This window comes from Tachypleus tridentatus, chromosome 1, assembly GCF_004210375.1.
Source record: "Tachypleus tridentatus isolate NWPU-2018 chromosome 1, ASM421037v1, whole genome shotgun sequence".
Lineage (NCBI taxonomy): Eukaryota > Metazoa > Arthropoda > Merostomata > Xiphosura > Limulidae > Tachypleus > Tachypleus tridentatus.
The window spans coordinates 1763086-1777634 of record NC_134825.1 but is presented as its reverse complement, the minus strand read 5'-3'; the positions used below and the strand labels follow the sequence as shown (position 1 = coordinate 1777634).

The 14549-nt window shown below is 33.3% G+C and overlaps 1 protein-coding gene across 8 annotated transcripts in view; it reads left to right on the top strand.

Annotated features, from left to right (window-relative positions):
* The window catches only part of LOC143229623 (uncharacterized), a 43119-nt gene that overhangs the window by 16165 nt on the left and 12405 nt on the right, over positions 1–14549 (top strand). For 7 of the 8 annotated variants that reach the window (XM_076462244.1, XM_076462327.1, XM_076462408.1 and 4 more), the window contains one exon: positions 7945–8128. In XM_076462244.1, coding sequence (XP_076318359.1) covers positions 7945–8128 — 184 coding nt within the window. Of the gene's footprint in view, positions 1–7944; positions 8129–12495; positions 13112–14549 lie in introns of those variants that run through there. The other variant, XM_076462782.1, reaches the window with a different exon arrangement.

Below are 14549 nucleotides of genomic sequence, written 5' to 3'. Positions count from 1 at the left end.
GTTGATGCCACCTGACCCACGTGCCCCGGTGGAAGCTGGATCAGGTAGACTGGCCCACTTTTACTACTCTCACAGAACTTTATCCTGCCATCATTTGTCAGCCATCAATAGATGACTGTGTGGCAACAGTAACTGACTGTATTATACAAGCAACTGCTCAATGTATTCCTAAAACCTCAACATGTTTTCCACTTTAACCTCCGTGGTGGAATCCTGCTTGCCACATGGCACAGAAGGCTCAAAAATGGGCTTGGGATACTTTCTGTAGATATCCCACACTCTCAAACTACATTGCTTTCCAGCGGGCCCATGCACCTGCTCAGTTGGTAAGATTCAAAGTCAGAAGGAATCTTGGATTAATTTCACAACTGGCATGTCTTCTACCACCAGTTCCAAAGTCATTGGTTGGACCACATGATGTTCACTATGATATGCTGTTCCATCTATCTTCTGCTTCTCTTGCTATTCTAATTGTTTTAACTGGATCTGGCAGGAGAATGTTTTTCCTGATGCCTGGCACCAGGCTACTGTTCTACCTTTCTCTAAGCCTGGGAAGGGTCCCATGATTCCTTCAAACTACTGTACAATTGCTTTGATGAGCAGTCTCTGTAAGACCTTAGAGTGGATGGTTAATGCTCATCTTGTTTGGTTCCTCGAATCAAACAACCTCCTTTCGCTCACCCAGTGTGTGTTCTGATGACAGCGCTCCTCCATGGACCATCTGATTCGACTTGAAACATCAATCTGAAAAGCCTTTCACAAATGACAACATCTTGTATCAATATTCTTTGCCATTGAGAAGGCTTATGACACAACATGGAGGTTTGGCATTTTGTGAGACCTCCATTTCCATGTGTTACATGGTCATTTGCCCATTTCTATTAACAAATTTTTAATGGACAGGAGAATTCAAATTTGTGTGGGTTCGACACTTTCCCGTTCTTTTCTACAGGATCTTAGAGTCCCTCAGGCCTGTGTTCTGAGTGTCACACTTTTCAGTATAAATATTAATGTCATCACTGAACAACTCCCTCGCACTGTTGCAAATGCGCTCTATGTCGACGACTTTCACATCTCATGTCAGTCATCAAACATGAGGTATATAGAGCGGCAGCTACAGACTGCTCTCAATTGTTTACTGAAGTGGACCACAGAAAATGGCTTTAATTTCTCTCTCTAAAACTGTTTGCATGCACTTTTGTCGCCAACGGGTATTAACCCTGATTCTGAGCTCCATATTGGTGAAGTTGTGCTGCCTGTGGACCCAGAGACTAAGTTCTTGGGGCTTATCTTTGACCGTAAGTTGACCTTTATACCACACATTAAGCAGCTACAGGTCAAATGTACTAGAGTACTGAACATCCTTCATGTCCTCTCTACCACCAGTTGGGGAGCAGATCAATGTTCTATACTAAAGATATATTGTGGTCTTATTGGATCGAAACTTGACTATGGATCACTGGTCTATGGCTCTGCCAGACCCTCAGCCTTAAAGATGCTGGACCCCATTCATCATCAAGGACTTTGGTTCTGCACTGGGGCTTTCTGCACCTCCCCAGTTCAGAGCTTATACATAGAGTCTCATGAACCTTCTTTGCTATATGCTTTGAAACTTTGTTCCTTATCAAAGCATCCCACCTGGGGTTGTGTTTTCCTTTCTTGGTAGGCCATACTTTTTCAGAACAGAGGAACTGTCATTGCTCCTTTTGGCCTTCATATCTAGGCGCAGTTGGGTGAATTGAGTCTGTCCTTGGATAACACTGCAGTATCCACTGGTCAGCCTATCCAACCATGGCTTATTACAGTTCCCAAATGTGACCTTTCTTTAAGTCATCTGAGAAAAGCAGATACTCCCGAATGGAAGTACCGTCTGTTATTCACTGAATATCTTTCAAACAATCTTTCCATTTCTATTTATACGGATGGTTAAAAATCAGGTGACTCTGTGGGCTCTACCATGGTTTGTTGCGGTTTGGTGGTTGCGCACAGAATCCCCTCTACAGCTTCTGTGTTCACTGCTGAACTGTATGCCATTTCTCTTGCCCTGGATCACATAGAAGCTAAGCAGTATTCCAACTGCACTATTTATACTGACTCACTTAGTTCTCTACTGGCCCTGGAATCGCTTCATGTTGGTTCACACCCTGTTCTTTCCAATATTAAAAACTAACTGGCCCATTTCTTTTTAACATCTTGTTTTTCTGGATACCGGGCCATGTTGGTATTCATGGGAACGAGCTCGCAGACATGGCAGCTAAATCTATCTGCTCTGGCACTGTCACTGCTGTGCCTATTCCATACATGGACCATGGTCCTGTATTCAAGGCTTGGCTCCATGCCAGCTGGCAGTCGATTTGGAGTGAGCAACGTGAAAACAAGCTTTTCCAAATAAAACCCTATATTGGACTTTGGCCATCTTGCTTCCGTAAAGATCGAAAGGATGAAGTTGTTCTAACTATACTATGCATTGGTCACAGTTTCTTAACTCATCATTTTCTTTTATCTGGAGCTGATGCACCAGTGTGTAGTTTGTGTAACACTCAAATTACTGTAAGCCACATTTTGCTTTCTTGCCAACGTTATGACTCTCAATGACAGCACCATTTTAAACATGAACTGTTGTACCAGTGTGTAGTTTGTGTGACACTCAAATCACTGTAAGCCACATTTTACTTTCTTGCCAACATTATGTCTCTCAATGACAGCACCATTTTAAACATGTTCTGTCCCAAGTTTTGTCCATAATGTTAGACAGTGTTATTGGTGATGGTGACACTGTTCACCTTGGTAAAGTTTTTAGTTTTTTAAAGGCCATTAATCTTTTTAAGGCCATTTAAGTTTTTTAATTTATGTATTAAAATTATTTTAATGTGGTTCCCTTTTAAGAATCACAACCTCTCTAGTTCGATTTGAAATTATAAAATAGCTGTAACATTAAATAACTCGACACCAGGATTAGAAAGGCCAACTTCAGGTGACTAACGCTGCTGTTTGAACTACCCATTAGTCATCCTGGTGAGTTATTACTAAAATTTTGTTTCATGTCTTTTAAAACTTTTATTACTTTACTTTTTGAAAATGGCCATAATGTCACACAACTCAGAACTAGGACTGGAAAGACCAACCTCAGGTTACTGATGGTGGTTTTTGTACTTACCTGTTAGTCTTCCTGGTGGGTTGTGATAATTACCATTATGCTACAGAAAGTCCTTTACAACTTCTCTTACTGTAGTTTTACTCTTAACATTGTAGACTAGATGTAAACTTTGGTTTTATGCTGTTTTTTTTTTTTAAACTTTGTTTTGTTTTTCCTTAATTTCCTTTTATGAATTTTACTACATTTACTTTAATTTTACCTTTTTACCCATTTCTCATTTTTATAACCACTCAAATCCAGATCATCTTTTATCATCTGATGTTGTGTTGGATGCACTGAAGAGTTTCATGGTTCACATCACCATCTGTTTCTTTCTCCATTGGGATTCTAATGCATTACTTTACTTATCTCTTATCACTATAACAGGTTGAGTTCATCAGTTAGTTCATAATGCATACTCTAGACTTTTGTTGGAAGAACAGAGACCTTTCCAGGTGGATGGGGGGAATTGTGTCTCTTTCTATGATGGGAAATGACATTCATACCTTTTTCTTTTATGCATGGTGAGTAAAACAAGAGAACACAAACTTAATTGTAAGTCATTGACTCATCAACACTACATCTTATTTCTACTAGACTGGTTGTGATGCAGTTGGTCATCACTTTTATACTGATTTCTGTGAAGTGTTAGGTTCTTTGCCTTGCTTCTTTTGAGCCTTCATCAGATAGATGCAGTCTCCTATGATTGACCCATTTATACTATACTATAGGGTATCATACTCCTTCAGCTTTTTACTTTGGTCAAATTCTTTGAAGGAAGTTTATCTATCTTTTCAACTTTTTCACTATTTCTATCATGACATCAGTGTGGGATTATAGTGTGGGTATACAGATATTGTTTTAAAGTTAAATCAGTGTGGGATTATAGTGTGGGTATACAGATATTGTTTTAAAGTTAAATCAGTGTGTGATTATAGTGTGGGTATACAGATATTGTTTTAAAGTTAAATCAGTGTGGGATTATAGTGTGGGTATACAGATATTGTTTTAAAGTTAAATCAGTGTGGGATTATAGTGTGGGTATACAGATATTGTTTTAAAGTTAAATCAGTGTGGGATTATAGTGTGGGTATACAGATATTGTTTTAAAGTTAAATCAGTGTGGGATTATAGTGTGGGTATACAGATATTGTTTTAAAGTTAAATCAGTGTGGGATTATAGTGTGGGTATACAGATATTGTTTTAAAGTTAAATCAGTGTGGGATTATAGTGTGGGTATACAGATATTGTTTGGAAGTTAAATCAGTGTGGGATTATAGTGTGGGTATACAGATATTGTTTGGAAGTTAAATCAGTGTGGGATTATAGTGTGGGTATACAGATATTGTTTTGAAGTTAAATCAGTGTGGGATTATAGTGTGGGTATACAGATATTGTTTTAAAGTTAACATTCTCTTTTCCTAAAAATAAATTTCTGATAAATACTTACCTCTCTATCCATCTTTCCTTCTTTTCTCTCCACTATCAGTCTAGATTATCCTTGCCCTTATAAAAATGAAGTTAATTTTGTGTACAAGTGCTTATTGGGATCTACAGCATGTGGTGGATGTGTTGCTCTTCTGTTGGAGGAGAGTTATTACCATATGATGATTAATCATGTGCTAGGGTACTTCATGTTAAAACACTTATCTTAGGTAGGAAAAATTCCAAGATTAGTGGTAAAATCTCAAGGACAGACTAACAAGAAATGACAATTGTTATAAAGAAAACTAGTAACATTTTCATAACTCATTCATCAAGTTGGATGTTTTGTGAAATGCACTCTATACTCTGTTACATTGTTAGTTGTAAATTGTAAATCTTTTATAGATGACGGAGAGGATTGCTATTCAATTTTTTCCTAGATTCAATCTTATCAACTAAAACCACAAGGCTCACTTAGACATTGACAATAAAATTATGCTTAATAAGCACAGATCACTGTGACATGCTTTTCACACATTAGGATGGAAGGTTGTGGCTTGTAGCCTGCTTCTTGTGTATGTAGTCATATAAACACCTGGTTGGGAGCTATATTCTACAGACTTATTGTGTTTCTTCCTCTAACTGTACAAAAGATTTAATATTATTAATTACTATTTTAAACTTATTCTATGTGGTTTGTAAGTGTCGGAGGCAAGTTAACCCTTTTGTAACAGGTCAAGTCAAATGCCATATTATTGCATTTGTTGAATTGTATTCAAAATTTCATTGAACTATTATTTTATGAATTTATATCAATAAGTTTGGAATAAAATTGTGGATCATAATTCAAACTTTAATATTATATGTGAGTTGCTTTCTTAATTCAAAAGTAAATATTAAAAAAAATACATCTAAATCCAGATTTTAGTGAGTCTAATAGTATGTTGAATGTATCACTGTTTAAATTAGATGTTTGTAATATCAATATACTGAGTTTATAGTTTTGTACAAATTAGGAACTGAAATTACAAATATTATCAAATATTAGAATATAAATTGGAAACTACTGTATCTTTTCATTTTGCTGTGATATGGCTTATGTATGGAATCATACACAGTGGCCCTGTTCAACTCTGTCAGTTTTTTGAAATGGTCCATCTATACTCTTACTACAGTATATGACATGTGAATAACCAATCAACAGCTTGAAATGTCTCTAGAGTAATTTTTTTAGCCAATTTAATCTGTGCAAAGGCTATGATGTTCTTTTAATCCAAGTTTTCAAGGTTGTGTCTTTAGTTTGCTCGAAGTTTCATATCTCTGAACATCTAAATAAATATTAGTTAATAAGCTTAATAAATTATAGTGGAATTCTGTGGTATCAGTGTGGTTATTTATGATTTTTTGGTTATTCAACTGTGTGTGTGTGTGTATATATAACCTAAAAATTTTGTTTGATATCCTCCACATGCAAAATTTTAAAAGGTTTAGCAACCTTTGTCCAGCAACAACCAAGGACAAAGGTTGTGTGAGAAGAGAACTGTTTGCTTTACTTCTTGATTTATTGTTTTATATTTTAAGAAAAATAAATTAAATAATTTATTTCTAATAATCTGTATATATATAATGTATATTAATTAAAATGTGACTATATTACAAAATACTAGTCCACTGAAATATAACCAAGATAGGGAAGACTAAAGGTCAGTCTTGTATTGCTGGATACATGACCTGAGTGCATGTGTGGCACATCAATGTAAGCTAGGTAATTTTAGGTAGGCATGACTAGAAAGACAGTATAATAAAAAAATAATAAATATAAAAGTTTACATATAGCATTATGCAACTTAAGTTATTGAGACTAAAATGTGTATTTTTGTGTTATAATATGTGGTCGTTCTAGCACAAAAGAAGCATAATTTATATTTATTTCCTAATTTTTTTTATGATTGTACCAAGGTTGGTCAAGTCACAGATCCCACATAGTTAGAGTATAGAAAATAAAATATAAAGTCTTACTGACAACAAACATTTGAAATGTATTTAGGAGGTGTTAGAGATTATACAAATAATATTTGAGATTTTTGGGAGGAAGAATATTTGTTTTAATCATAACATGAAATCACTTACCCTCAGACTAGTAACAAAATAGACACTTATTTTCACAAACAAATCTTTAGTACAAATATTTCTTTAAAAATCTGATATTTTTGTATGCAAAATACTTAATCTTTACTAAATTTACCAAATTTTGTGAAGATACACATGCTGTATCAAAAGTTATAGTGCAAATACTTAATGTTTGCAAGCGTGTAGACAAACTTGTATATGTTATACCAAGCCCTTTGTGAAAGGGTTAAAGTGATAGATACATCTTATAGTATCTTTAGCTTCTTATTTTCTTTGTTCTACATTGAACATAACTATATATTCATGGACAGTGAAGCTTTTAATTCTCATTTGTTATTTTGTACCCTGATTAACATTAGCTCCTGGTTTTACTGTATGTAACTTACTGTAACTATCTTAACCCACAATAAACAGTAATGTGTGTCATCATAAATCTGTCACATGTCATCCTCCTGTAAAGTTACGCTGAGGATTGGTTTAGTAAGTTTTAATTGGTTAAAAGATGAGTTAGGGAGAATATAAACAATTCAGCAAATCGAAGATAATTAATTATATCACAGTTGTTTAAGCTAACAGCTAGTGTTTCTATGTTCCATGAGTAAGTTATAATATTTATTGTCACTTTCATAAATATAATTGGTTTAATGTACTGAACATTATTAGTTTTAAATTTTCATATTTATCAATATACATTCATTACACAGGTTCTTTTCTATTGTAGCCCTCCCCGATAGTAAGTCTCCGGATTTACAATGCTGGAATCAGGGGTTTAATTCCCCTCGGTGGGCTCAGTAAATAGCCTGATGTGGCTTTGCTATAAGAAAACACACATACTTTTTCTATTATTAGTTCAATATGCATATTTAGAACAACCTAAATATCCTAAGTTTGCAGAACCTTTCAAGATATTTTTGGATTATGCCTGATAATTTTGTTAATAGTAGATTTACCCCACTGACAAAAACGACACTGATCTGCTTTAAGGTTTATATTAATTGCAGTGTAATTTAACTTTTTATATACAGTCATTTTAATTTTACAAATTTTATTTGTATTTCTTACTCAGATGAGCTTTTTAGCAATAAATTCTCTTTCATTGGCTACACTTTTTGATGCAAGTCCTCAACTTTCAAGTATGACCACTAAATTTAAAACATGATGAAATAAATGTTTATGTACACCTTATATGTATATATTTAATTGCCTGGTTTATCCGTTGTATTGTGGTTTTTTATTAATCTTTTGATTTCAGAACACACATGTCAGGGTACAGTCAGATGAATCTGGTGATACACAACAAGATGAGATTATTTCTGGATTTAATGAGAATGATGGTGATAATATTGACTCTAAAGATGAAATTTTGTGTGCGATAAAAGGAAAGGAAACACAAGATGATTGTCAACAAGTTGACTGTGGGTCAGAAACTTTTCCTGGTAAATAAAACATCTACAAAATAACATCAAATCATTACTACTAGCTAAGATGAAATTGTGTAACATTCAGTTAAATGTTACATATAAATAACAAAATAATAGTAGCAACAACAACTATTTGACACATTTAAACATTTTATATAAAGTAATTAAAATACAGAAAATAAAAGATGAAATAAATTAAAAGATAACCAAATAAACAAAGGATGGGATAATGAAGTAATATCAAACAAGTATTATTTATAGGATAATGAAGTAATATCAAACAAGTATTATTTATAGGAAAATGAAGTAATATCAAACAAGTATTATTCATAGGATAATGAAGTACTATCAAACAAGTATTATTTATAGGATAATGAAGTAATATCAAACAAGTATTATTTATAGGATAATGAAGCAATATTAAACAATTTTTATTTATAGGATAATGAAGCAATATTAAACAAGTATTATTTATAGGATAATGAAGCAATATTAAACAAGTATTATTTATAGGATAATGAAGCAATATTAAACAAGTATTATTTATGGGATAATGAAGCAATATTAAACAAGTATTATTTATAGGATAATGAAGCAATATTAAACAAGTATTATTTATAAGATAATGAAGTAATATACTCTTCAAAAAACAAGAAATGCAAAAGGGATATTTTTGTTATTTTAAAGAGAAATATATGTAATAACGTTACAAGCTCAGAGTATGTGATGTTACACGTGTTAAGGCACTGATTGTCAGACCAAAATGACAATAAAAGTTGTGCACTATGAAAACAGAGGATAACATCGGATTTTTTGCCAAAACACATGCGTGTCCAATAAATTTGTTTGAGAGATCTGTATGTTTTGCAAGTGCAACATATGTAAAATCCCTATAAAAGTGATGGGTTCTTGGTTTCCATAGCTCAGTGTTAAGCCACCGACAGTCAATACAGTTATGCCAAGACTGACTGAAGCACAACGCAACAACACCATTGGTCGCGTGGAAGCAGGCGAATCTTGATCAGATGTTGCCAGAGCTGTGAATGTCCACCCAAGCACCATCACAAGGCTATGGAATCGTCAACAACAACATGGATCAACTCGTGACCGTTCACGATCTGCCAGACCTTGTGTGACCACGCCCGCACAAGATCGCAACATCCGGTTACATCACCTTTGGGATAGGACCACCACTGCGACGTCTACTGCCTCAACCATACCGGGGCTGCGTAAGATTTCCGATCAAACTGTACGCAACCGTCTATGAGATACAGGAATCTGACCTCGACGTCCAGTCAGAGGTGTCATCCTCACCCAGCAACATCGTCAAGCATGGCTGCAGAGGACTTGGGCACATCTGGTATGGCCTCATCGACGATGGAGGCATGTTTGGCTCAGCGATGAATCACGTTTTATGCTTCGTAGGCAAGATGGAAGGACCCGTGTTTACCGTCGCCGAGGTGAACATTTTGCAGCAAACTGTGTGCAGGATGTTGACAGATTTGGTGGTGACAGTGTCATGATGTGGGCTGCCATCGCCTACAATGCCAGAACAGACCTTTTGCACATTCGAGGGAATCTTACGGCTCAACGATACATCAACGAGATTCTTAGGCCCCATGTGCGACCGATCATGGTGAACGTCAACAACGTTTTTCAACATGACAACGCCCATCCTCACACAGCCCGACTCACCACTGTCTTCTTGAGACACCACAACATCAACATTCTTCCCTGGCCCTCCAGATCACCAGATTTAAACCCCATCGAACATCTTTGGGATGAATTGGACTGACGTCTGCGATGGCGACAACCTCAACCGCAGACTCTACCTCAGTTTGCAGCAGCTTTGCAGGCTGAGTGGACAGCTGTTCCACAGGATGTGATTCGTCATCTCATCGCTTCCATGGGCAGGAGATGCCAAGCAGTTATTGATGCTCACGGGGGGGGCATACTCATTATTGACGTTGAGTGATGTTAAACTTCACCTAGTGAGCATGGACTTCGCCTTTGCAGACTTTGGATGTTCAGCAGTGAATGTGCAAAGTTTCACACATGTCATACAGAACTACCCGGAATAAACTTGTTAACAATTTGTCTCATATTTTGCCTTTTGCGTTTCTTTTTTGAAGAGTATATTAAACAAGTATTATTTATAGGATAATGAAGGAATATTAAACAAGTATTTAGAACAGACTTAATTTTATTGAAATTATGTTGTTATTTAAAGTTGAGAGTTTATTTATAATAGAAAAACTTTCTTTAATTAAAAGTTTAATATTGGATGATCCAGATGAGATGATTTTGAATTTCATAATAAAAATGGGATGGTTGGTAGAATCTGGATTTAGTAGTTTTTTTGTTTTTTTTTACCAGTTCTGCTTGTTACTCCCATATGCTTCCAGGTGTAATTGTGGTATAGTTTTGTCTGTTCAAGTGTCATTAGAGCCACCATATGTGTATTTATATATGATCCTGGAATCATTAGGTGCAGAAAGTAGGTGTTTAGATTTGGAGCATTTAATGAACTTTTAATCAAAAGTTTATCTATTGTAAATGAACTGTCACTTTAAATAATAACTTCACTACAGTTTAGTCTGTTTTGAATACTTGTGTAATGTAACATTATCCTATTCTTTGTTTATTTGTTTGTCTGTTTCATCATTCTATTCTTTATTTTAATTACTTTTTTATAACATGTTTAAACTTTATAAATATTTGTACCTAATAATCTACCCTCTTTAGTATAGCACAGTGAAGATGAAATGGTAGATATAATTTGAAGTATATAAGTAATGTTGTGATAACTATATATCATTACATTGTCTTGGGTAATAGCTTATACAATCACCTTTGTCTAATTATTAAGGTAAATTAGATACTGTTTTTAATTAGTAGTAAGTAGTTCCATACCACATTTCAACTGATAATTTACTACCTTCAAGGAGGTGTTTAGAAAGGTTTGTTGTAGCAGTGACCAGAAGTTGCTCTTGGTTTTTTTTATGAGGAAGGCTGGTATGCTGTCTGCTTTCCTGAGGTCTTTTCCATTAGGACCTAAAAGAATTAAGAACAAGAATGTTTTAAAGATGTCCTTGTAATATCAGTAGATGGTGAATTTTTTTTTATGTTCTCTAGATTTCCAGCACTGATACCTTTCTTTGCTGTAATAATTAAATGTGACCAAAGCTAGTAAAACATAAGTTATTCAGAATATCTCATATTTGACTTCTGAATCAGTTTTTTTTTCATTCAGACTGGATGACCAAGTTCAGTGTTTCAGACACCTTTTTTACACATTGCAATTGCCTTATCCTCCATTTGCTTTAGTTTCATTCTTCAGGTCTGTTTGTGTGCTAAACCCCTTTGGTACTGGATCTATTACATATCAGAGTTGTAACCTGAGTAAGCACAAGGGGTGTTGCCACTAGTTTTTGGTTTAAAAATCATTTGTTACAAGTTTGTTAGTAATGGATAAGTGATTTTAGTATTAGTAGTATTATGATTTTACTTTGTACATGAGTTGCTTTTGTTTTTTACTTTGTTTTCAATTAAACTGACAGTAATACTGCTTTATATATTTAGCATTTAACAATTGGCTAGTTTGTTTGATTTAGTTTTTTTAAAAAATAAGTAATTTTGACATGTTTTGATCATTAAATAAATTATTTCATGATTTTCTTTGTAATAATAATTAGCAACTTGTGGAAATTTCAAATGATAAAATAAATTACTTACCCAAAAATATTGCTTTAATTTATTTTGAGTATATGGTGAATAATCATTAATGTTTATGTTACAAATATCTGTTAGGTCTTCTGCTACAGGTAGGTAAAAGTGAGTATGTTATGAATTTTTAGAGTTACATTCAAAATTTTGTTAAAATACTTCATTATCATGGTATATGAATAAACTTAACATTGAAATGTAGCTGATAATTTGACTTGTAATACAAGTTATATGCCTTTAATTTTATACATCAATATTAAAAAAATCCTTAAATTCTCCTTGTATGAGAATGGTCATATTTGCTTTCTAGATATCCTTCTCTCCTTTATATACCACCCATGCAAGAAGTATGAAATTTGACCTTATAATGTTATAATCCCTCAGACAAAGCATAATTTTTTATAGGCTTTAGTCTTACTTGGTTACAGAGCCATAAACTATATAATCACATTCCTTATAGGCTTTAGTCTTACTTGGTTACAGAGCCATAAACTATATAATCACATTCCTCTCTCATGTCCTCATTTTCACAAATTGACAATAGTATTTATTCTCTTATTATTTATAACCAAAGAAATCCATGGTTTTATTCTGTCAAATGACACATTATTTTTCTACAAAGAATTGTCTGTTTTGTTCAAACTTTATTCCCACAGGAAACATATTGATGAGTGCAACTGAATTTTGGACAGCTCATGTCACGTAGTAATCAGACAGAGGAGTTGTGATAGTTACGGGACATTGTCTGCTTTTTGTGTTTTATTATTCTTTGATGCTTCGTTTAATTAAATAGAAATTATTTTGTGCAGTAGTAGTGTTAGTATAACAATGTAAGTTGACTTTCATCAGTAGTTGACAGAAGATTCTGGTAAGTACTATATTTCATGTGTATTCTTTATTTGTTATTATAAAAGTAACTAAATGTAAAAGTTAGAAATGTATTAGGTTATATTACATAAATTAAGAATAATAACTACATTTTGATGAGGTATACTTGGGAGCAAATCATGAATAGCCCATGCATTACATAATTGATATAGTATTATGAGCTGCATGTTCTCCAATTTATTTACTTGTGTAATGAGGATATCCCTTAAACACCATTCAATCAGAATTAAAACAGTACAGTTGACTATAAACAGGTGCATAATGTTACAAGTTTAATGCTATTTGGAATAAACAAATGTAGTTTCATGTTAAACTTTTAAACCAGTTGAGAAAAAAAGAATGTTCTTTGATAGATTGTTTAGGCAGAGTATTCATGATGAAACTTTGTAGAATGGATGGCAACTGCCTGTTGTGGAGACACAAGTGTAGAGGACGACGTTTTGAAAGACTTCCGCCTTTTGTCTTCAAGGTATACTTTTAAGACGAAAGGCGGAAGACTTTCAAAACATTGTCCTCTACACTTGTGTCTGCAAAACAGGCAGTTGCCATCCATTCTACAAAGTTTCATCAGAAAGAGTGTTAATTTAGTCATTTCGATTTAGAGTAGGGAAAACAACATATAAAATATAAAGTATTAATGGAAAAAAGTTTATTTAGGATATTGTAGAAATTACACAAATGAAATTTTGAATTTTTCAAATCAAAAAAGTAATTTAAATCTCAACATCAGAACCATCTTGCACTCATATCATTCAACTATATGTCCATAAAGACAATTTTAGTAACAATACTTCATTAGAAATTCTGTCTTAATGATAGTTGAAAGTGTGTTAATTTTCATGAAGATACACAAATTATATATTATAGGTCGTAGTATGGACACTGTTAACTCTTTCAGCACTGGCTTAGTCAATTTGACCAACCACATGACCTATTTGTGCTCATTTAAAGTATTTATGGATTTACTACTTCTAACTTTCAATATAATGTGTATATCATCAGAAAATTTGGCAATCATTTAATTCACATTACAAGATACAGAAAAATAATATTTTGTTTTAGTGACGTATTTTTAATAAACTAAAATGAAGATTTGTCCATTAATACATTGTGTATTTGTTGTGAATAGTCTGTGTGCAAAGTAATTTTCACGTTAAGTTTAAAAATATTTTTTATTATCTCAGATTCTCTTTGTGTAATCCATAAAACTTCCTAAATACATTTAAGATGTTTTTGCCAGTAAAACTGTATATCTCATCTGTTATTTTCTTTACCTTAATTGAAGCAAATCTAATTTAAAACTAACCTCTTTTTCTTTATAGAATGATTTCAAGTTGTAATATGAAGCAAGGTTTATTTATCCTAAGTAGCTTTAAGATTGTAACAGTATACACCTATTTACAATTACATTTTGTTATTTTACTGTCCTTTGAACTGTGTTTAATTGTTATACATGCCAATATAAGTTGTAAATCAGGTAAAGAGAGCTCTTGTTATGCTATCAAATTAAATTATCCATATGATGCTGACACACTTGCTTCATGCAACATTTTATGATAATATTATTATTTATTTTATCTAATCTTAACCAATCTAAGAGAATCTCTACCTTTATATTTTAATTACTTTTGTAATAATGAATAATAAATAAACATGAAAAACAAGAGGTAAAGTACGTACCCAATCTTTTTGTTTCTTGCCATCAATTGCCAAGGGTAATTTAAGCCTATTTCTTATACTGATGGTAGCAATGCAGTAAATATTTTTATTTAATTAAATAATGCTATAGAGAACATAGACTAATAATACGAAAAAGCAGACA